The sequence below is a fragment of the Anguilla anguilla genome, chromosome 2 (assembly GCF_013347855.1).
Source record: "Anguilla anguilla isolate fAngAng1 chromosome 2, fAngAng1.pri, whole genome shotgun sequence".
NCBI lineage: Eukaryota > Metazoa > Chordata > Actinopteri > Anguilliformes > Anguillidae > Anguilla > Anguilla anguilla.
In genome coordinates, this window is record NC_049202.1 from 35,767,855 (window position 1) to 35,789,543 (window position 21,689).

Here is a 21,689-nt window from a genome sequence, read left to right on the forward strand (position 1 = left end):
ATCAGAATTTTCAATACATAGGGCCTATGTTTAGGAAAAGTCGCTTAGGGGGCCATCTTGGCTTATTTCATGACGGCAGATTTATTGATTTTCATAAAGTGACATGGGTCAAATGGATCCCTGTGGCGCTTAAACTGTAACTACCTTTTAACCAGCCTACCCTGGCTACCTTGCAAATGCCACGTCTTAAAAGTGAAGTTAGGTGGGTCTGTAATAATCTACCGACGTACAATTAGTACAGGTAGATTGTGTATAGCCTACAATAACCAATTAAAACACTTACTGTTCCGGAATACGTTTGAAAATACGGTAAGGTGAAAAAAAAAAAAAAACACAAACCCAAATTACATGAAACAATTTAGGAAACACTGGGTAGCATTGCTATGGAATACAGCTTGTTTAATTTGTGTGAGCTAAGATCGCCAAATTTGTTGTACCTGTCTCATTTTAATACCAATCCTTTTAAGGGCAGGTCTAGATTTTGCCAGGTTTAATTAATTAATTAATTAATTAATTAATTAATTAATTACATAGCCTACAGTGCTTTGAATGCGTGAGCAACTAGGAATTTTGTTTGTTGAAAACGTGTTATTGTTGAGATTATAAATTATTCGCAGAGTGAAACAGTGGTTACTGACTAGTCATGTTTTCTACTGTCTATGTCACTGATTTCGAGACAGAGCGGTCCCTTTAAAGGTCCAATCGCAGTCGTGTTTGTCGTTTTGTGGTTGCCACCCTGGTGTGCGTGTCACTGTCCTCCTCCAGTTCCTATTTGGATTGCCTGTCCGCCGGGGGGCGAGTCGGGGTGTGTCTGCGAGCGAGGGAGCGAGTTTCAGATATTGTGCACACAAGACACTGCGAGTGGGATAAAGAAATGCAGCAAGACCCGAAATTGACACCTCGCCGAGTAGCACAGTGAACTGACACTTGTTCGACCCTTTCGACAGATCGCCTGAAAACATGAAGAAAAGCCAGAGCCCAGCCAAAGCACTGGCTTTGGCTCCGGCTGAAGTCAATATGTCAGACAAGGAGGTCTCTGTGCAACAACTCAACGAGCTGTTATCAAATGGCAGTGGATTTTATAGCCTACCCACGCAACATTTCAACGAGGTCTTCCCCAGGATTTACGTGGGCAACGCGTAAGTCATTTCCCTTTTAAACGGTTTACACATTTCCCCCTCCAACCAGCGCCTATAGAATATTTTCTGATCACACAGTTATTATTTCACTGTCCTTAGCAACGCGTCATCGTCTGGTTCGGCGAGTAGCCTACAATGAGAAGCTGTGCTGTTGATTCACAATCTTGAGAAATAACAATGCATTTTCGGCAAAATCTTGTTGATCTCGAAGCATGTCGCCCACACATCACGCTGATGTAACTGTAGCCTATTCGATAAATATGTAGCCTCTCCTGCATAACCAGTTTCACCAGTAGCCTACTAAATGTCAGCCGTTATAACGCATGCGATTGATCATCGATATCGTTTGAAATTACAAATTAAAGTGTTTCAGTGCTAGTATTTCAACTTGAATGCACTGAATTGGTGCGTTTTAGCTAATTTCCATAACTGCACGTTTCCGGCTTCAGTGTGTAAATGACAAAGATGTATGAATAATTGAATTAAAAATTTAAAAAATAATAACCAGCCGTAATATAAACGCTTTAATGTAGACACTCCACGGATTAGTTAGACTGCACTACGATGAGGTGTTGTGAAACGAAGTAAGGCGGTGTTCTTTGAGGAAATAGCAAGCACTATTCGGTATAGCATAAATATAGCAACCAAGGACTTATTTTATCGCACTGATTTAATGACTGCATATTATTCAAGTTTATCGCGTTTTCCTTTTTATTAGCTTGCACTGACTCGAACATGCAGAGTCCAGCAGTGACAGTCTTGGCGATTGAAGAAGCTTACTATTATTAGGCCACTTTTATTTTTTTGCCCGAAAACAGTCCTCCTGTTAAAAGGTGTTGACGAGTGACGTATGGATGTGTGAAAATGAACCATTGAACAGAATGAACCCACGGCCACTATGAGAGAATTGAAATACCACAATTAGTTTGATTCATGGCTGCAGGAGTTTTCTAACCATTATAATTGTTTAACAGTGAGTTACCGAGGTAACTGATTTATCTTAATGCTGGGATACGGTGAGGTGTGGAAAGGATCTTGTAATGATGATTTAGTGCTGCAGAATTCTCCTATGGATGATAAGTAATCCATACCATGACTCATACTTACAGGGTCATTAAATGGCTCTTCCTTGAAGACATCTCATTTTCACAGGTATCGAGTATTGAACAATATCTATTTGTAGCTTGCTATTGATTGCTGAATATATGAAATTAGACCAATAGCTAGCTACAAATAGATATCTATATTGATCAATACCTGTGAAAATATGAGATGTCTCATGCTTAAAATGTTTTGCTATTTCTCAAGATTGAATCAACAGCACAGCTTCTCATTGTGTATATGTGCATTTATATATTGTTACAATTATATACCTTGCAGCTTTGTATGTGGGGATAGATAGATAAATATTGATAGGTCGCATACCTCGGTTTGCAAGAACAGCCCGCACCGTTATAGAAACACTGTAGCGGCTGGACCATCTTTGGCCAGGTGACGCTGTGGTTCTTCGGCTCCAGCCAGCAGTGCCTGGGCTCTGCACACTCGCCGTTAAAAGTTATCGAACCTCCTAATGTGTCTAATCCATCACCTGTTTGACTACAATCAGTGGCAGAGGGCCAGGAAGGGGGGCAGTGGGACAGAATGCAAACACTGTGTAAACTTGCCGGGTTGTTTATCCTGCTTTGCAACACTATACGCAATCACTCTTAAAACGCCGTGCTCCCACAGTCCATAAAGAATCTCACCAGTGGCTGTCAGGGCCTGCAGCCTTTCACAGAACTCTGACTGTACCCTGGCCTGAAGAAGACTGTACTCTGGGAAAGACCAACTGACTCTCTTTAGTCTGTCCTGTTTTGTTATCTCCCGTCATTGTATTATTGAAATATTAAATATGAAACACCGAAAGGAAAACAATTATGAAACACTCAGTGAGGCCAGTGCCAGATGTGACATGCTCACATGGTGAGGTGTTGCAAATAGGGTAAGAAACCTCAAGTAATTATTATGTAATTATAATCATAAGGTAAATCATATAATCATGTTCAATTTTAAAACAATATTCAATTAAGGTTATAAGGTTTCTGCAAGTGCTAGCCTATGTTTTTGTGAGTTTGTCTATTTTTTTGGAGTTATCCCAAAAAAGCCAGTCATGGATTTCTTCCATGCACAATTGACACTGTTGAAATATTAATATTGGTACGACTATTAAAAAAAGATGCTTACTGGGTAATGGTTCAAAATCAGTTTAAAAAGAAGCACTAAGAAAGTAATTTTTATAATACACTGACAAGGTTGGGCTCAGTGTTGTGTTTCTTAAGCTGCTTGTTATCACATATGGATTACTAGTTTATAATTAGAGGGTGAGCTTTGTGCAAGAAAGCTTGTTGGAGGCCATGAGCTTTGACCACATTATCTTCTGAAGGTGTTATTTCACTATCTCTTGGGTTCAGTGATGTCACATTGAGATGTCACCACAATTGACTCCAAACTCAAACTAGGCCACCAAAACAAAGCCATTTCTGAAGACCACCAGATATTGGCTTAATAGATGCATCAGCCTTTTTTACACAGTTGAGCACAAGGCGTTGTGTCCATCATGGCTGCAGAATGTTAGCCCATAGCCTGAGCACTGTGCTCTGAATGGAACAAATAGTCTTCAATAAATAATCGTACAGCATGCTCTAAACACTCTTCAGCCCTGCAGTATTCTGAAGGTCACGCATTACCATAAGAGTTGAATTGGGATTTGGAGAAGTCATCTGGTGACATCTATCTGTGATGTAGATCATGTGATTGCTTGGTGTACCACATTTTGATTAATACACAGACAATATGTGAGAACCCTCTGTCTTGGAAGAACCCGTTTCTGCAGTCATTGGCCTCAGATGCTAGCATGCACGCTATAGTGTACAGTGAAGGGCAGACGTCATGCTGCTGTGTGGTTCATTTGTGGGGATTCTGTTAATAATTTATGGGCAAGCGACTGCAGAGAGAGCACAGCTCTGTCCTTATGAAAACAAAAGACATCAAAGCATAGAATGACATTCAAAATGTAAAGAATGTGACAGAATCTGTAGAATTATGAATTACGGAGCTGTTGACATTTCCAGCTTTGTGCAAATATTGTAAATATGCATTTTGCTAAATTATTTATTCGAACTGCTTTCATCAATAAATGCATTCATACTCCAGCAACAAAAAATCCGTGCAGATTACAATTTTAGAATAAACATCAATTTCAACCAGTACAAGCAGAACACAATTTTTGTTTTATATGATTGTATGTTTTAGTAACATTTAGTTTAAAATGTATTTGAAATATTTTACCTTCAGATGTGGTTACATCATGCTACAAATTTTACTTGAGTCTACAGGGTTAAATATTTCCATTATTTAACCCTGTTTAGGGTTAAATAATGGAACCTTTAATTTAGGTATGTTTTATGGGACAGTGGGAGATAAGGTTTTGAAAGGGGCAAAAATATCAAAGGAATGAAACAATTGACATCATCAAAAAAGTGACATCACCAGGAATACAATTTTAAAATTATTTTCTCTTCTTAATTTAACACAGTTCAGGTTAGACTTGTTGCCTATTTCTTTGTTTTTAAGTTCTTTGTTCTCTGAAAAAGGTGTAGGCCTAGTTTCAGTGATTAAGTGTGCGCTATTCAGCAATTTGTACCCCACTGATTTCACCTGTCAGTCTATAATTGGATTAATTAAAAATGTAACCTTTCTAAAGGAATCGTTTCTCATATAGCACTTTACAGAGAATGAAAGCATCCTTTGATCTGACTGATTAAATGTCCTGGAATGCAAGTATGGGACATTTATCCTTCATTAATTGATATGATATAGGCTAATATGGTGTAGAAGTGTAATAAGTGTAAGCCACCCATCAATAGACATTAAAAGTATCTAATTAAAGAACAATTATCAGCTTGTTACAATTCAGAGGTTGCAGTAATGTTCAGAATGACAACCTACAGACACAGACGGTCCAGGACTGGGTTTGGGAACCATTTCTATAAATTCTTGTTATTGTTCATGAAACTGAATGTAGTTAGAGGCAAGTGTAGTTTAAATCAGTATTACTGGGACAGTATTGACAGGGAGGGGATCATTGTGTCAGTGACTTTGAAGCAGACAGACCAGTGCCTTGTCCGAATCCGTTTACTTGCTTACTATCGATTGTATACATTGAGTACACTGGATTAGAAAGTTGTTAAGTAGGCAAGATTTTCTCTAATTGTAGTGTACTTAAAATCCCCTGATGACATTTATTTCCGGGGTCTCACTGAGCACATTTTGGAGCACATTTTTCAGGAAGTAAACCAGGATTTTTAGAAGGTCCCACAGAGATGAAGGGCCAGAGTCATCTTTGGGTCCCATCAATCAGAGAGGAAGAAATGGGGCCTTTTTCCTAGAAGGGCTGATGTCTTACATCACTTCAACAGTACCGTTTGAAAAAAATATATATACTTAAACTACGTACTAAACAGTAGGTAGTATGTTTAGTTGACAGTATTTGGGCTGTCACTGTTGACTACTTTGATAGTCGAGTATTCTATGGATTATACTGACGATTAATCGAGTTAATCAGATAAAGAAAAACTTGCAGGAAAAAGGCTTTTATGAAATGCTTTTTTTTTTAATGACCACAAAGTTGCACTTTAACAGTGTCATTTTAGAGCACTGCTTCTTAACAAAGCAGCAGTTTTCAGCTCTTTATGTCCTCTTATTTTTTTTAAATTGTGACTTTTTGTGCTCTTAACTTTTAGCGTCTGGTCTCTTGTATTTTCAGCTGCCTCTTTAACAAAAATATTTTACGGAAAATGAATGGCTCTTTTGAAGAACAGCACATTGTAACTTTAAATTATTTTATAATTTTATAATCTCTAAGATTTCCGTTTCGTACTCTTTAGCGGTACCAATGGCGAAAAGCAGTAATTGCAGGTGGGTTTATGGACCTCACTTCCCAGAGATCCAATCCGATCCAACCAATGTCGCCTGTGTGACGTCAGTCAGTTGGCACCTGGGCCACGCCAACTATAACACCAGCTGTGCAAATAGCTAGGCTATGTAATTTAGTAATGTTACATTGTCATCAAATGTAATACGAAATCTACATCAACAAATAATATGACCTCTCATGTTACACAAAAACTTTTTAGGGTTCCATAACCCCCCCCCCCCCCTTCTTTGTTATTGTAACGCTAGCAGACACCGGAAAAAACAGTACGCCGCTCACACACAAGTGAGTTGAAGAGCGAAGCGAGCCTGTTGTGTTAGCTTCGTCTACCTTCTCTGGCGGACCAATCACTGATGGGTGATGGAAAACGCGTCACTAACTATGCGCCGCTTGTGATTTTTTCCCGGGAATGTCGCCACTGACACCCAGTTCTTTAATCATAAATAATAATAATAATATTAATTAATATAATAATATGCTCAATCACCATTGTGTTACCTAATTCGGCGATAGATAGTGACTTAACAGACATTTATTTTAATGAAAATCTTCGAGATTATTACTTTAAGGTTCTTGAGGCAGAGCTATGTGTATTATTATTTAGTAAAGACTAACTGACTTTAGAGGAGTCCAGAGTGTCCATGAAGAAAAGTGAGAATATCAACATGGTCAGGGTTTAGGCTTGCACGCCACTTGGAAGCAATAATCCCAGCCACTGAGAACAAGCACTCCAATGATGTTGATATAGCAGGAACACCCAGGAAGGACTTGGCCAGTTTGGAGAGTGTTGGGTAGCAAGCACATTTGTCTTCCACCATGATAGATGGCTGTCTTTCTTGGGGATGGAGTGTTCCCCAAAATACAATAGCACCTTATTCTTAACAAGTTGCGCATATGGCTGCTCCTCATTCTCTTCTCCTTCATCACTGGTGCTGGAGTCGGAGCCAACCAAGGTGTTGAGAAGGGATGTTGGTCTTTTCTCAGGAGGTGGCGATTTATCTTGAGGTGTGGGTCCAACAGCAGCGTGTATGCGCCGCTCATATTCTGCTCTTCTGGTATCAAGTGCAAGTTTTTGCACTGTAATCTGGATTTTCAATGTTTGCTCAGCAGATAAGAACTGGAGTTTTCTATATCTGGGATCCAGAGTAGCAGCGATGAGGATCGTGTTTGTTGCCAGTTCATGACAGAAATCTCTCACTCCCTCCCATCTCTGGGTGATCTATTTCATAGTGTCAGCTTGGAACACCTCGACTAGGGTAGTTCCAAAAGTTTAATTCCATGTTGACCTCAGAAGTCCATGTACCAATGCAGGTACTGCAGAGATGGTAACATATTTTTCTCCACTCAAGATGACTGTAGCACAATTCATAAGGCTCAAGGACTTAGTTCAATTCTTCAACGGTGATCCATTGTTCAGGCTTGAAGTCTAGGTAATGCTTGCCCCTCTGAGTCCCCATAGAATTGGATATCACAGCTGTTGCTGGCCATCTCTACTCCAGCATTCTGCTTAGCATGGGATAAGTATGGTCCCAGCGGGTAGGCTACTTATGTCCTGCGCTAGCATATGCTGAGGTGTGTCCATTTGTAGTTGCTTGGCTTTGAGCTTGGGACATGCCAGTTCACTTTTCTTAAAATGCTCAAAAAAGGGTTAGAACAACAGCCCCCTTGCACCTGCTGATGGCCTGATTCTTTGGTGCACGGATGATTACCAGCCGCAAAGGTATGGTTTACACAGTGGACTGATGCCCAACTGTGTTTCTCCTCTAGAATCGTAACTACCGCAACAATGTTGGACCAATTGTCATAGTGGTTTGTGGGGAGAAGGACTGTGTTACGAACTGTGTCAGTGAGGAACAGTGAAAGGCAGATGGACACAGGCCTATTGCCATTATAAACAACAACACCAACTGACACAGTTCTTATTGGATTAGATCACAGTGTGCACACTGGTTAAAAGAAAAGCCTGTTCGCCTCTGGGTGGCTGATTCAATTAAGATGCCACGTTGTGGTGCATGAATGAGCCTCGCGGGTCATGATTCCGGACCATGCTAGTGCCGACTGTGCCCACTAGCTCCACAGGATAATGCACTATTGCCCCGGGTATGGGAGGGTTCAGGCGGTTAGGGATCCGCATTCATCACTATCTACCAACCCCCACTGGTCTATCGGGCGCTCGTGGACTGCATGCAGAAGCTGCATATGAAAAGTCTTCCTCCAGCTCTGTTCTGTGCAAGATTAACTGTGTGAAAATAAGGAGCTGGAGAGAGCACATGTTTCAGAGGGGAATCGTGGATGTCTACAGTCTCCTTCATCAGTGGGTTTCACAGAAGATGATTGGGCAGGATTCTAACGTTGTGAGCCAAATTCATTAAAAAACAAAAACCTATATAGTGTATAGGCTCTCTGATGGAATTCAGTTAGGGTCATGGGGGGCTTGCCACAGGCTTGATGCAAAGCATCATGGGAAATGTCAGTTGGCCCAGCAGCCCAAACATTATTCAGAGGTTTTAAAATGCATCAAAATGTTTTTGGGAAAGCCAAAGGCTGAGAGCAGCACAAAGCGCATTGTGTCCCGACGTGGCCGAAAAGCAACTTCAGGCACAGCCTGCTTCAGAGCACGTAGTTCTGGCTTGAATGCATGCCTTTGTATCAGCGCCTGCATGACTTTTAATGTGAGGGTGCAAGAGGCCAGAAAAAAAAGAGAAGGAGAAACTCATGATTTATATAGGCCTGGAGATGAATGGATGAAGACAGAGCACTGGTGTTAGGGTGTGGCGTGCATATCCAGGGGGACAGAGGTGAGAAGCAAGTGTAGTGAAGATGGATAGACACTCCAGTCCCGTCCGCCTGTCTCTTTCTGTCTCTTTGTCTGTCCTTGCTCTCCCTGGGCCCCGTGCTCTGCTCCAGGCATGGTGCTTGGAGCTCGTAACTGTTCGAATGCCTCTGGGCAGCAGCCAAGATCACATCAGTGTTTGTGTGTGGGTCTAGAACACTCTGCTTTCCCTGCGAGTGCCTCTTACTTAGGCAGGCATCTCTGCCATATGAAAGCAGCTCCACAATTTATTCCCAATGTAAGAAACACATCAGATACACCAAATGGCGTTGGGGTCACCGACTGCAAGAAACCAGAATTTAACATGTCCAGGTCACCAACTGTAAGAAACCCCTTCGACACTCCAAACAGTAGAAATATCTGAGTGGCGAAGGAACACTTGTTATCTTACCCGATGCTACTGGAACGGGATTAATTTAATCTTATCTCAATTATCTGACTCCAAAAATAATCTTTTAACCTTTCCTCTGTGCTACCAGTTATGCATAGACAGAGAAGACTGCTGTCTGCCGGCACGGTGGCTCAGTGCAGATCGCTATCTATCTGGGTAGAAGTGGAAATGCCTCTGGCTTGTCTAGCCTGCATGAATACAATTGTGTATCCTGCTACAACTAGTGTATTGGTGAGTGACTACGGGGTGCAGATATCCTGAGTTCTATGTGTATGTGTGGACCTTAAAACTGCTTGGTGTGCAGTCGTAAAAGTCAAAGGGGAATGCCAGGTTAAAGTGAATTCAGTTTTCTGTACACTATGTTAATAATGGCAGGATACAATGGTGCAGAAAATGTGTGCATGGCTATACGCATATGCGTATGTTGACGAGTCTCCCCAAACCATTCCACGTTTCCTCTTATATACCCAAAGGATAAAAGCAAAACACCAAGTCATCAAATAAAGACACAATCATGACAAAACATTGCATCAATGATCCTGCTTGCACTATCTCTGTAAGAATATCACACTGGGTTAGCCTTTGTATCTGGCTTGGCGCTAACCCATAGGTATCAAGATCGTTAGTCAGCACTCCACTATCAACAACACCAACTTGTTCCCCATGACATCAGCTTTCCAACAAAACAAAGCATTGTATTATGGGGAACATTCACATAATGCTGATTCAGTTAGATGTTTTGCAACTCCGCACTGTCTCTTTATCACACTGGCTGACTCCCTGTCAGCATTGTTTTACTTACTCATAAGAGATTTCCGTGAGCTTCCCTACACCATCCAGCTCCCATGGGAATGCCAGCACTGAGCTGAGCCAGGGGGTCGGGGTGGGAGGGACAGTGCACCACCTGATAAGTGCCCAGTCTGGACTTAACATGGACCTTAACAGGCTCACAATGTTGGTGTAATATTTTTGAGAAAGTTGTGTTTCAGGTGGGAATGGGGGGACAGAAGATAATTTATGAGGGGCATAAGTGGAGCTAACCTTTGAAGGACAACATACTGAATCTGTTTTTCAAAGTCCTTACAAAATCAGTTTTAGAATCCTGTCCTAAATTATGTTATAGGTTTGGAATGGAAAATTGTATTAATTTTAATACAGTCAGTTTTTATGATGATACAATGAGCAAAGTTTAGTTATGTTGTTTGTTAAAGCTTTCAATACATTACGCATGGGTTCAAATGAATAGTTTCTCACTCTCACGCAAAACTCTGCACAAATCTGCACTATACTGGTAACACCTTCTGAGCCACTGAACACAGAACAGATTTGCTTTAAAAAGTTCATAGTTGCAGGCACTGTGATTTAGTCAGGCTATTTGGCGTGGTGGATGTTCCCTTTAACATTAAAATCAAGTGAAACCCTTTTGTTTGATTGAGTTTCCATTTTGCACTCAAAACACAATGCAGTAAAAACTGCTGAATGGACTCTGCTGTAGTGATGCAGTGCTGGATATTCTCCAGTTTGAAGGTACATGGCGAACCTAGATGGGCTGAATGGCCTGTTCTCATTGTAAATTCTTATGCTCTAATCTAAATTTAAACTAGCTCAATAGAGATTTTTTACAAAAATAAATAAAATAAATAAATCTGTATGACGGGTAAAATAATCAACACTTTCCGGTTATCAAAAAATGCCCTGTTTGTCTGTAAAAATGCTTTTGAAACAAACAAATAAAAAAAAACAACATCAAAAAAGCTCTTTAAATGAAGTCTTTAAATGAATATTTTTTTATATAGAAAAATACTGGACAAAGAAATACATGTTCAAACTGATTATAAAATTTCCTACAGTAAGATACATTAGACGGCTATCTAGGTATGAAGTAGGCTAATACATATTTGAAGGTGCACAGATTATTAATGCAAATTAGCCTATTTCTTCATTATTGTTTTATCTTGTATTACATTTATTACATATACATTTATTATTCCAAAAGAGAATAATAAACACAAACTCATGCACAGACAAACACACACACACACAGTACCAGCACAAATTATGGCCACACTGCATTTATAGAGTTTGACGATTAATGCAATAATGCAATATTTCACAACAATTTCGCTTTTTTAAAATAATAAATGTAACATGTAATAAATGTAAACATAAAACAAAAAAGAAGAAATAAGTATCATTAGTAACAGAGAACAACAGACAGGGCACAGATAAAAGTACTAAACTTACTCTTTAATTACATTACATTACAAGAATTTAGCAAATGGTCTTATCCAGAGTTGCACGACTTTCTTTTTTAATTTTTATTAAAATTTTATTTTTTTAAGCACATCATTTCCATGACTTGTGCCACATGCATATTAAAAGATACAGTTTGTCTCCTTGGCAGATTTGTGGCCCAAAATGTGATGCGGCTGCAACGGCTCGGGGTGACCCACATCCTCAATGTTGCCGAGGGCAACTCCTTCATGCACGTCAACACCAACGCGGAGTTCTACGCCGGCACCGGCATCACCTACCACGGCCTGAAGGCCAACGACACCGAGCACTTCAACCTCAGCGCCTTCTTCGAAGAGGGGGCCGACTTCATCGACAAGGCCCTGGCGCACAAGGACGGTAAGGGTAAGGCAAGCCTCCCCTCTCTCTCTCTCTGGTGTGGTGTCGGTTTTGTGCGGTGCTGTCGTACATGTTGGAGAACGAGGCTAATGCCGTGCCTGCTGAGCCGTGGAATTTTCCAGCGCGTGGTTGCTCGGGAACGACGGAACAGTCATCCTGAAAGGCAAAGATCGGTATTATTTACCCATTTGAGTGTCTTGTGAAGATGTCTGCAGGAGACAGCGTCATCAGGGGAGTGCATTCCAAACTCTAATGCGGTCTACAGTACAAATTTGGTATTTTATTCTTTTATCTTCCTCTCTGTGGAAAGTTCACTTTCTCAAAATTCCACTGTGACTCTGAGATAAAGAAAATGCCTCTTGTATCTAAAAGGTACATCAGACATACCTCAAAGTAGTATGATAAGGATATGAAGGGTAAAACAGCTCCACGGAAGAAATTATAACCATTCCAATGTTTCTAAGAAACTGGTGTAAGTACAAATTGGCAAACCTCACCACATTGGTCTCCCCAACGTTTTGTTACAAGGCTGAAACTTGTAAAACAATAAATCAATTGCTCAGGGAAATACTTGGACTCTGTGTCACCCTCTAAATATTTGAACACTTTTTAAATACTCTGTGGAAGCCTGCATGTTGAAACTGTAGATTCAGCTTACTCTTTAAATTGTTGCCTGTTTCCTATGCACTGTGACGCATTTAATTGATGCAGACGGAGCCCTGAACTCTGCAATTTATCTGCATGGATTTTATGCCATCTTTGACACAAAAAGAGCAATTATAGAGCGCTTTAATTCCCGGCCATTTTGGCAGCGGTACTCCAGCGTTGTAAATCAGTTACGAAAACCAGGCCAAAGGAGGACTCGAACCTTAACCGGTTAGGGTCCGGGTCGATCTCACGGCGCTCTCCCAACGTCGCGGTGACGTCGTCGTTTATCCGGCCCGCGGCGGCGGAGCCCCTCCCGACGCCTCGCAGCGGCAGCGAGGACTCGGCGGGCTTCGAATCGATCCGCGCGTCCGCGGGGACAGGGGAGAGGCGCTCGGGTCGTTTGAAAGGCAGGCGCGGCGCGGCCGGAAGCAACATCGGGTTTCAGGAAGCTCTTGCAGAATGCGCAAAAAAAACGGCGCAGGGGCTGGCACGGCCAATCCCTCCAGGGGCGTCAGCGGGTCGATAACGAACGCGCAGAAACGGAGAGCAGGCGGGGTGGGGGATGGGTTCGGCCGCGGACGCGGACGTCGACGAGGGAAACGGCGGCTTGACATTGCTCATCTGCCGTAGAGGTGAGGCCCCGCATTTGCATCTCCTGGCCCGGTAGGTGCTTTGCTAGGCAGGTTCGTATACGGCAGCTGTTCCCCCCTCCTCCCCCCTCCACCTCCGCCGCCCCCGTCCTGAGCTCCTCTTTCTCTCCCGCCCTCCCAGGGAAGGTGTACGTGCACTGCCGGGAGGGCTACAGCCGCTCGCCCACCATGGTCATCGCCTACCTCATGCTGCGCCACAAGATGGACGCGAGGACGGCACTGGCGACCGTGCGGCACAAGCGGGAGATCGGCCCCAACGACGGCTTCCTGCGCCAGCTGTGCCAGCTGAACGAGCAGCTTGCGAAGGAGGGCAAGCTAAAGACCAAGTGAGGTGGGGGGGTGGGGGGCGGCCCTCGCACGTCGGAGGCGACCCAGGCCCCCGCCCGACCCGACCCGACCCGACCAGGCCAGCGCACCCACTTCATCACGCCAACGTCTCCACCCGCACAAGCACGCCCTTGGGTCCGCTGTCCTGGCTGGGCTGTTGTTGTCAAGCTCCGCCCAACACAGAGGAGGGGAGGGGTAATGGGAGGAGCCTCTTGTCCTTGCATCTGCACTGTAACCCCTCCCCCTATTCCATTTTTATTGTGTTTCTGGGGGTCCTTACAAAATGTCCTACTGCCAGTCCTCACAGGTTGCATTTTACTTTTTGTATTACTTTTCAAAGTATTGAAGCTTTTTTTATTTGCAGGCAAAATTTCAGGAGCTTTTGTTCAGAAGCTCTTGAATGTTTTCTAGTTTTGCCCATATGTGTGAGGTTGGGAGATTTGTAAAAATTTAGAATTTTTCTCTCTGCAGTAAATTAGGTTTAAAAATGAAAAACATGCACATAATTTTGGTAATCATTGGGTGGCATTGATGTATGCAAAACCTAGTGCAACTCCCAACTTTACATAGCGCCACTTCACTTCCTGTGAGGCATTAATTCATCTGACACGAGTGCTTTGTCACGACCACATGCTGAATTAGCTACTTAATGAAGAAGGCGTTGTTCCCACGATAGCTAAATCACAAGGCACCTCTCCCAGTGATGCCAAATGAACTGCTTTCTTTTCGGTTAACACGAAAATTAGCATGAAAATGAAAACGTAGTCTTCCGAGTGATCATCAGATCACTGCGCAATCATTCCATAGTTCCACACTGCCAGGGAAGTCACGGCCATTTTTTCCCATCTTTTTATAAATGATGATGATGTCAAGACATCTGTCAAAAATGGTGAGTCTGGTATTACTTCTTGACCTCCCTGAAATGCCCCCTTGAAGGGGTTACTAATCTGTGGAAGGAAATCTCGTGGAAGAACCAGCATCCCACTTTCAGCACAAACACAAGAATTGACTTCCACATTCTTTCTCAGCATCCGTCTGCCCTTTTTAATGGAAAAACCTGGTGCCTGGTGATTTTAGAGCTACACTACAGGTGGGAATGGCCCAGATTGTCTGCCCATACAAGAGTCAAAGCCATTCGAACACAGTAGTTAATAAATAGAGAGTCTTATATTAAGTCTGAGTATATTGCAACCAAAGGAAAATGCCAGTATGGAGCGTATTGGAACATTTACCAAACGTGTAAGCAAGAGAGTCTGAAAAAGGCTGCATTCCCTTCTGTTGAGTTTACATTTGCACGACCGTCCAATATTTAATACTGTTAATACTTCATCTCTTCATTTCATACTTTTTATTTCACTTTTAAACATTGTCATATCTGCAGATTAATTGATATGTAATGTTGAGGGTTACAAAATATGTATTATCTTACTAAATGTAAATATTTGAAGTCCCTGAAACAAACCTGTGCCATAGTTTGGAGCCCCCTACTGCAGTAAGTAAGATTGACGCATTTGTACAGTATAACTTTTTATTACCTATATATATATATATATATATATATATATATGTCATTTAAGCTTTTACATAGGTATCATACTAACCTTCTTTGGCAAACTAATTACTTATATTGCACGCTTGAACAGAGATGGACAGCTCCAGTCCTTGAAGGGCGCACAGCCTGCTGGTTTTTGTTCTGCTTTCACCCTTAATTGTCATTATTTAGACAGAGAATCGGGTCATGCTGTGTGTATTCAGCCGGTTATTCTCCGCCCTCAACCGGCTGGAACCGCTCCGGAAAGTGACCCGTTCGCATATCCACGAGCAGCACACGGCTCTGTGATAATTGGGTGAGTGTTCCAGACGGCCAGCAGAGGGCGCCCGTGTTCGCTCATCCCATCCCTCCCGCTTCTATCAACGCGACCACAGTGCCGCCACACGACCGGCTTAATAGCGCGCTTCATTTTCAGAATCCCTAGCTCGTGTAGTCGTTTTACTTTGCAGTGTCAGTGAAGAGAGCTGTGTTTGTGGCTTGCGGCAGCCCGATAACGTAGATGAGCGCTTGTCACCAGAGGGGCGGGAGTGGCCTGCCAAGTCGACAGCGGTGCCAGCGAGTCCCTTTGACCCCGTGCGTCCAGGAGCGTGCCCTGACTCGCCCGTGTTAAGACTGCGCGTGATGCCTTAGAGTTCACGGTCCCGCCGTGCGCGTTGCTCACCACCACCGTGCGCGTACGTGTGATTATCTTCCGGTGACCGCGGGGGGGACTCGCAGTCAGCGCTGACGCGGAAACGTCTTTCCCCGCGACTGTCCAATACCGGGGGCCCGCTTGCCCGTTTCGCGTCCCTCGGCTTGCTCTGGGTTGTGCTACGTTTTCCCGCTAGCTCGCGCTCGTGGGTGAAAACATAAAGCCTTTCTCACCTCTGTTTCTTAGTACCTCCATTTTTCTCATGAATGGAAGAGATAAAAACAGGAGATCTGGCATTTGATGCCTTTCCGCGCTCATGATAAAAGCTCTCCTCGAGTCCAGACCAGAAACAGCGCTGAAGTCACGCTGCTCAGACAAGAGGCTCTTGTCGGCTGGTGTAACGAGTGCCTGGGATGTTGTGACGGATGCGTTTAAGGGCTGGAAGTTGCTGTTGACCTGCCCGTCGAGCCGTGCACAGAGGCGCGGGTTAGAGCCCAGCGCGTAACTCTCGTTTGTGGCGATCGGTGTTCACTGGACCAGCAGTCGCAACTGCAGCCGACAAACCCTCGCTCCACTCGTCAAGATATTCTGTCTAGATGACAACCAGCATCACTTCAATTAGTGCAGGAGCGGGGGTGAGGTGCTGTATTTGTGTTCAAACCATAGCGCCTGTCTTTCTTTCCAGATAGGAGGGTAAGAGGGTATGTCCAGATCCACTGGCAGGGAATTCATATAGAGGGTTACTAGGTTGCATTGTATCATATACACTTCTGTCTATTATTCTTTTTGTATCTGTGTGTGTACATATACAGTAACTATAAATGTGTTCACGTATATGAATGTATGAGCAAAGTGTCTGTAATTGTCTGCTATTAGTGTGTTAGCTTTTCTATACTAATATATGCTCCATAGCCTCACAACATTCACTGAAGGCACAAAAGGTTCCATGTCACAGCATCTGTTCTCTCCCATCTGATTTTCCATAGCATGTACGTATTCTATACGCCTTTAAATATCCAAATGCAAATAAACAGTGACTTTTCTTTATTGGCTGTAGTAAGGAAAGTTCCGTTCTTGTAGAGCGATGGCTGGGATTTTCAATAGTGTGTTTTGCTGGTTGAACCCACTAGTGTCAGCAGGATATTTTTTGGACCCGGGCTTGTGGGTCGATAGCAGCCTTCCTCCATGGTGACCCGGCCACCAGCCCCTCCCTGCAGTGCTCTCACTCTCATCCAGCCGCCACCTGCTAACCAGTGCCATTTCCACGGTCATGCCAACCGCACAAACGAAGGCTTCTCTAATTGTATTTTTTTAAATGGGTGAGGAAACACATATCTAAACATTCCTGAATTGTAATCTGGAGACCTAGGCTATATACAACCTAACCTACTGTAGTTAAAAATATATACAAAAAAAAAACGTTTTGCCATGTGATCACTCCTACAAACATACAGGCTGTAGTACTGGTAAATTCAGTCCCTTTGCTGACAGAGTGCCCACAGAACAGTTGATGTTCTTCTAGTTCAGTGACCATATTTGTTCACCCTCCTGCAATTACAGAGCCTCTCTCTAACAGATGGAAAGTCATGGCAGTTTGGCAGTTTAAGCATGTAGTATTTTTTGACTTAAGACCCCCTTAATTACAGTTTTTATTTTAAAAAAAGTTTAATACAAATAAGTTGAAATAGGTACCTTTAGTTCTGGGGTGTTTTGGTGGCTTAAATTACACAAAATTTTGAAGTGATGACTAGTGTCAGCCTGTGTGTTTGTTTGCGTGTCAGTGAGGCACAGTCAAACAGACGTGTTTGTCAGAAGTTATTTTCACACTTGTATTGTATGCTATATGTCTGAGCATTGACCGCGTGACCAAATGTCCCTATACGTATTGCTTTGCTATGAAATACTTACTGCGTTGTTGTTCCTGGTGTTCGTTACCACTTCCTCTGTGGAATTTGTCTTTTAACTTTTCCAGTCTGAGGAGTGTGAATTTGTTTTTTCTTTGTTTTCCTACACTGCCTGTGGTGAAGGACAGGTGCGATACAGGAGCTTTGACTGTATTTACTGGCACTGACCTGGCTAGAAAGCCTCATTGGGTGGGTAAACAGTGAGGCAGAGAAACACTGCCCTCTGCTGTAGAATGATTGTAAGTTTATTTTTTTGTCAGACTGTGCTGATGGTTTGCTGTGGGGGCCTGTGAATCATTTCAGGCTTGTTTATTTTTATATATTTATTCAGACAGTTTCTATGTTACACGTCTAATGCATTGTAGCAATGACTGAACTACTTTAAGCCAGGTGGACACCATGCGATTTTTATATGATTGTCACATGCCTAACCCATTTTCAAGATCGTTCTGTCACTATAGGTGAATTCCAGCTTGTAAACACAGCACGAGAGAGACATAGTATTGACTTCCTGTGTGTTCTCCTGACCTATGCGTCATCCTGACCAAATTCTGAAATGGAAGCAGCTTGTAGAAAAATGTTATGCCTCTAGAGGTTGTACATAACCGTTGGACCTTTTTCCTATGGAGCATTCAAATAATATATTCAAATGAACAGCCTTATAAAAATATTGCTGTACAAGCTTCTTTTGAGTCACTTGACTTGTGTATTTTCTTGCTTTAGACCACAAACCCCCTCTATATTGGCCATTGTAAAGCTGGCCAGAGATCAACATCTAAGATAAATTTCATTGCCCTGAAAAAATTAACCACGTCACCATTTAATTTTTAGCGTATGTAATGTAATGTGTTTTAGTGTATGTGTTCGAGTGTATCATTAATTTTTTTGTGGATATGCTGGGTTTTAGTGTATGTCAAGATAGCCATCATTGCAGTGGAAAAAAACATATCATTTAATAATTAAAAATGTAAAAAAACACATGGAAAGTGAACTGTCCCCTTTAACAACCTATGGTTTTCAACATCCTTTCACAAATCACATTCTAGTAGCTAGAACGTTGGAAGTCATCTTATGTGTGGGCCTTTTCTGGATTTTTCTCTTTGTCTGTGCAAAATAATTCACAATGAAAGATTATCGGGTGATAATCATAGGGCGGCTATCGCACAGTATGTACACGGTCGCACAGTCTAAAAATGAAACCAACCAGTCCATAGTACGAATTTAATATGATTTTGGTTAGCTAAATCATATCAGTTATCTGACTTTTGTATGTTTGAACTCGCACAGTGTCCACCTAGCATATTATAGAAAGGCAGAACTGTGAACCTCACAGAACTTCCAAAGACAAACTGAGGAATTTCATTGAAAAGTATTAAACAGTGAATTGTTGTGGCCTGGTTTGTTACTTGTTTAAGATGTTTTCAGTTTTCAGTCACGTATGAATGTGCCTGAGTATATGCATCTAGCATCATTTGAAATAAAAGATGTTTTATTACTTTGCTTGGTCTATAGCTAGAATGTGTACAAAATAATACGACAGTTATAAACATTCCTGGGTTATCAAAATATTAGCCTTCCTACTCTTGTTGTAATATTAATGTAATGTAATGTAAAAATATATAACGCATTGTCTGTCCTTACACTGTACTAATTGTGATGTAGCTGTTTTTAGTTATACCCAGCTCACTGCAGTACGTGGAAGGTGGTATGATATCCCCCCTGGCAATGTGCTGTGATTTCCATTGTGTGAATATGCTTATTATAGACAATAGACACAATGACCGCAACAATATCTCTTGTATTGTGGAGTCCTCTGTGCTGTGGACTGGCCACAGTGCTTTCCTGCTCCCTGGTTTTCCAGATTATTCATTTTGCTAAAGTGCTCTTCCTCTTCCTCTCTACACACTCACGCACATGCACACACACATACACACACACACACACACATTTTCACCTCAGATTTACCTAGGGGACTGTCACATCACAGATACCGTATGTCTCACTCACATGTATATGAATGCACAAGCGATTTTCATCAGTTACAGTGTTGGTCTGAAGTAGAGGCCATCCCAGCTCAGGCCCATGTTGCCCCATGCGATTCCACTGCTGGTTCAGCACAAAGGCTTTTTAAAATATGAACGCGAAGACTTTATTTCTTATAGTACGGCGAGCCTGCTGCCTTGACCAATCACACTTCTCTGTCTTTACGGCACTACTGACGGAGGCTGAGGGAAGGCACTGTGGCCACAGCCTCCAGCCCATCGCTCTCCCCTGCTGTGGTTTTGTGGCAGAGGCCCCAGTTAGAATGCTGTGTATTGAATGCCATTTTCCGAGACCTGGTTTGTACGTGTTTGCTTTGATTCGCATTACACGGCTACATGTTTATTTCTGTGTTGTTGTTGACACAGCATGTCAAGGTGTTCTCCTGACACCCTGCCCTGAAGCCTTACACTGAAGATTAATTGTATTTTTAATTTGTGTGTTCACTTTACAAAAAGGGGGGGAGGGGAAGCTCTCTGCCTTTGCTGATAAAGACACTGATGTTTATTGAAGTGCACTTGATTTGGAATTTCAGTGTTTATTTTTCTTACCAGGAGTCCTTTTTCTTATGTTAAACAATAAATGGTGGAAACAAACCTCTTTTAAGCTCAGTCTTTCCTTAGGGCATATGTTGTCAAGGATTGTATGTTTTTTGTAAAGAAGCAAATTCAATAATCTACAAGCTGTTTCCCATTGTTTTTTTTTTTACCCCCTTCATAGCTGAATGTGAGTAGGGCAAATTGGCGGTAATTTCAGCATGCAAACTCCTGCTTCGTGTGTACGCCGAGTGGACACGACGCCGCACTGTTAAACCTCGAGTCTTTATTTCATCCCCCAGGCAGACGCGCGCGTGACCGCGGCCCCTTTTCCACGTGGGGCCGGGCGGGTTTGCATGACAGCGCGCTATTACCGTGGCATGCCTTCTCTCCGCGGGACTCGAGCTGTCCGTCTCCACTCGTCTCCCGAAGAAAGTTCGGGATTACTGCACAGTTGAAGAATGCACTTACCGGAAGAGGCTCCGAGCACAACAGCCCCCTTATTACTGATCTAAATCATGTAGGGACCATTTAAACCGAACCCTCCGAGGGATGTCTTGTACTGTATGTCAGACTGGCCATGAAGACTACAAAAACGGATTGCTAGTCAGAAAGTCTCATTAACGCGAGAGCTTTAGACCTGCTGACTTTGATGCTGACCCAATGGACATAGTTGAAGCCATCTCTGATATAAATGTGTTGGTATAAACATTATTACCAAGTTATAGCAAATTCAGTAATTTGTTATTTAAGTAGTCAACCAAGTAGTCGCAAAGTAATGACTGTGTGGACAATGGTGTAGCCATCACACTTTGGCCATTAGATGGAGACAAACTCTTTCAAACCGTAATGGGAAAGAGATTTTAACAACTCTTCTTGTAAACACTCTGTCTCATGCACACACACACACACACACACACACATACTGTATACACACACCCTCACACAAAGAGAAATGTTGTGCAAGCACAGGAGTGCCACATGGGAGACGGGAAGGTCAGACCATTTTCTACATCATAAATACAAATCTGAAATAATTTCCCACGAGAAATAAGAAGTATCCATTTTCGCGGCAGTGCGCACCCCAAGATGGCCGGCCTCGCAGTCGGGAAGCATGCTGACGAGCGTAAAAGCCCAAGTCCTCGGTGATAAAGCGCACATGCTGTTCTTGTTTTACAATAGCTAAGAGATGCGAACACTGATGGAGTCGCCTTTGTTGGACAAATCCCGCAGGGCCGCTGAAAGCGCTCGAGCGAACTGGCTTGGTTCTACAAGAACCGCCCGCGCCCGCGAATCCACTCACCGCGCTCGCTCCGGTCCGGCTGCCGCCCCCTCGGGGAACGCCGGGGTCCAGCGGCCTCTTCTCTGTCGCGGTCGCGGCTCCTGCGGCTCACGTGGCCTGTCACGGTTCAGAGAGGAGGTCGGCGCGTTCAGC

General features: G+C 42.9%; 1 protein-coding gene across 2 annotated transcripts; it reads left to right on the top strand.

Annotated features, from left to right (window-relative positions):
- The first annotated feature begins 703 nt into the window (after positions 1-703).
- Positions 704-17,238, top strand: LOC118221801 (dual specificity protein phosphatase 3-like). Of its 2 annotated transcripts, none has more exons than XM_035407193.1 (3): positions 704-1,139; positions 11,740-11,966; positions 13,386-17,238. In XM_035407193.1, exons 1-3 carry the CDS (start codon positions 961-963, stop codon positions 13,592-13,594), a joined length of 615 nt encoding a protein of 204 aa, XP_035263084.1. In that variant the 5' UTR covers positions 704-960; the 3' UTR covers positions 13,595-17,238. The 2 variants fall into 2 exon arrangements, with proteins under 2 accessions (XP_035263084.1, XP_035263083.1); XM_035407192.1 differs by having other exon boundaries at positions 707-1,139; positions 11,740-11,972.
- Positions 17,239-21,689: the final 4,451 nt, after the last annotated feature.

What these genes read in the sequence shown, in the direction of transcription:
- LOC118221801 (XM_035407192.1), top strand. Translation starts at nt 961, where the DNA reads ATGAAGAAAAGCCAGAGCCCAGCCAAAGCACTGGCTTTGGCTCCGGCT. An exon ending in AGGATTTACGTGGGCAACGC is followed by an intron (nt 1,140 to 11,739) that starts GTAAGTCATTTC and finishes TCTCCTTGGCAG; the next exon opens with ATTTGTGGCCCAAAATGTGA. An exon ending in GGCGCACAAGGACGGTAAGG is followed by an intron (nt 11,973 to 13,385) that starts GTAAGGCAAGCC and finishes CCGCCCTCCCAG; the next exon opens with GGAAGGTGTACGTGCACTGC.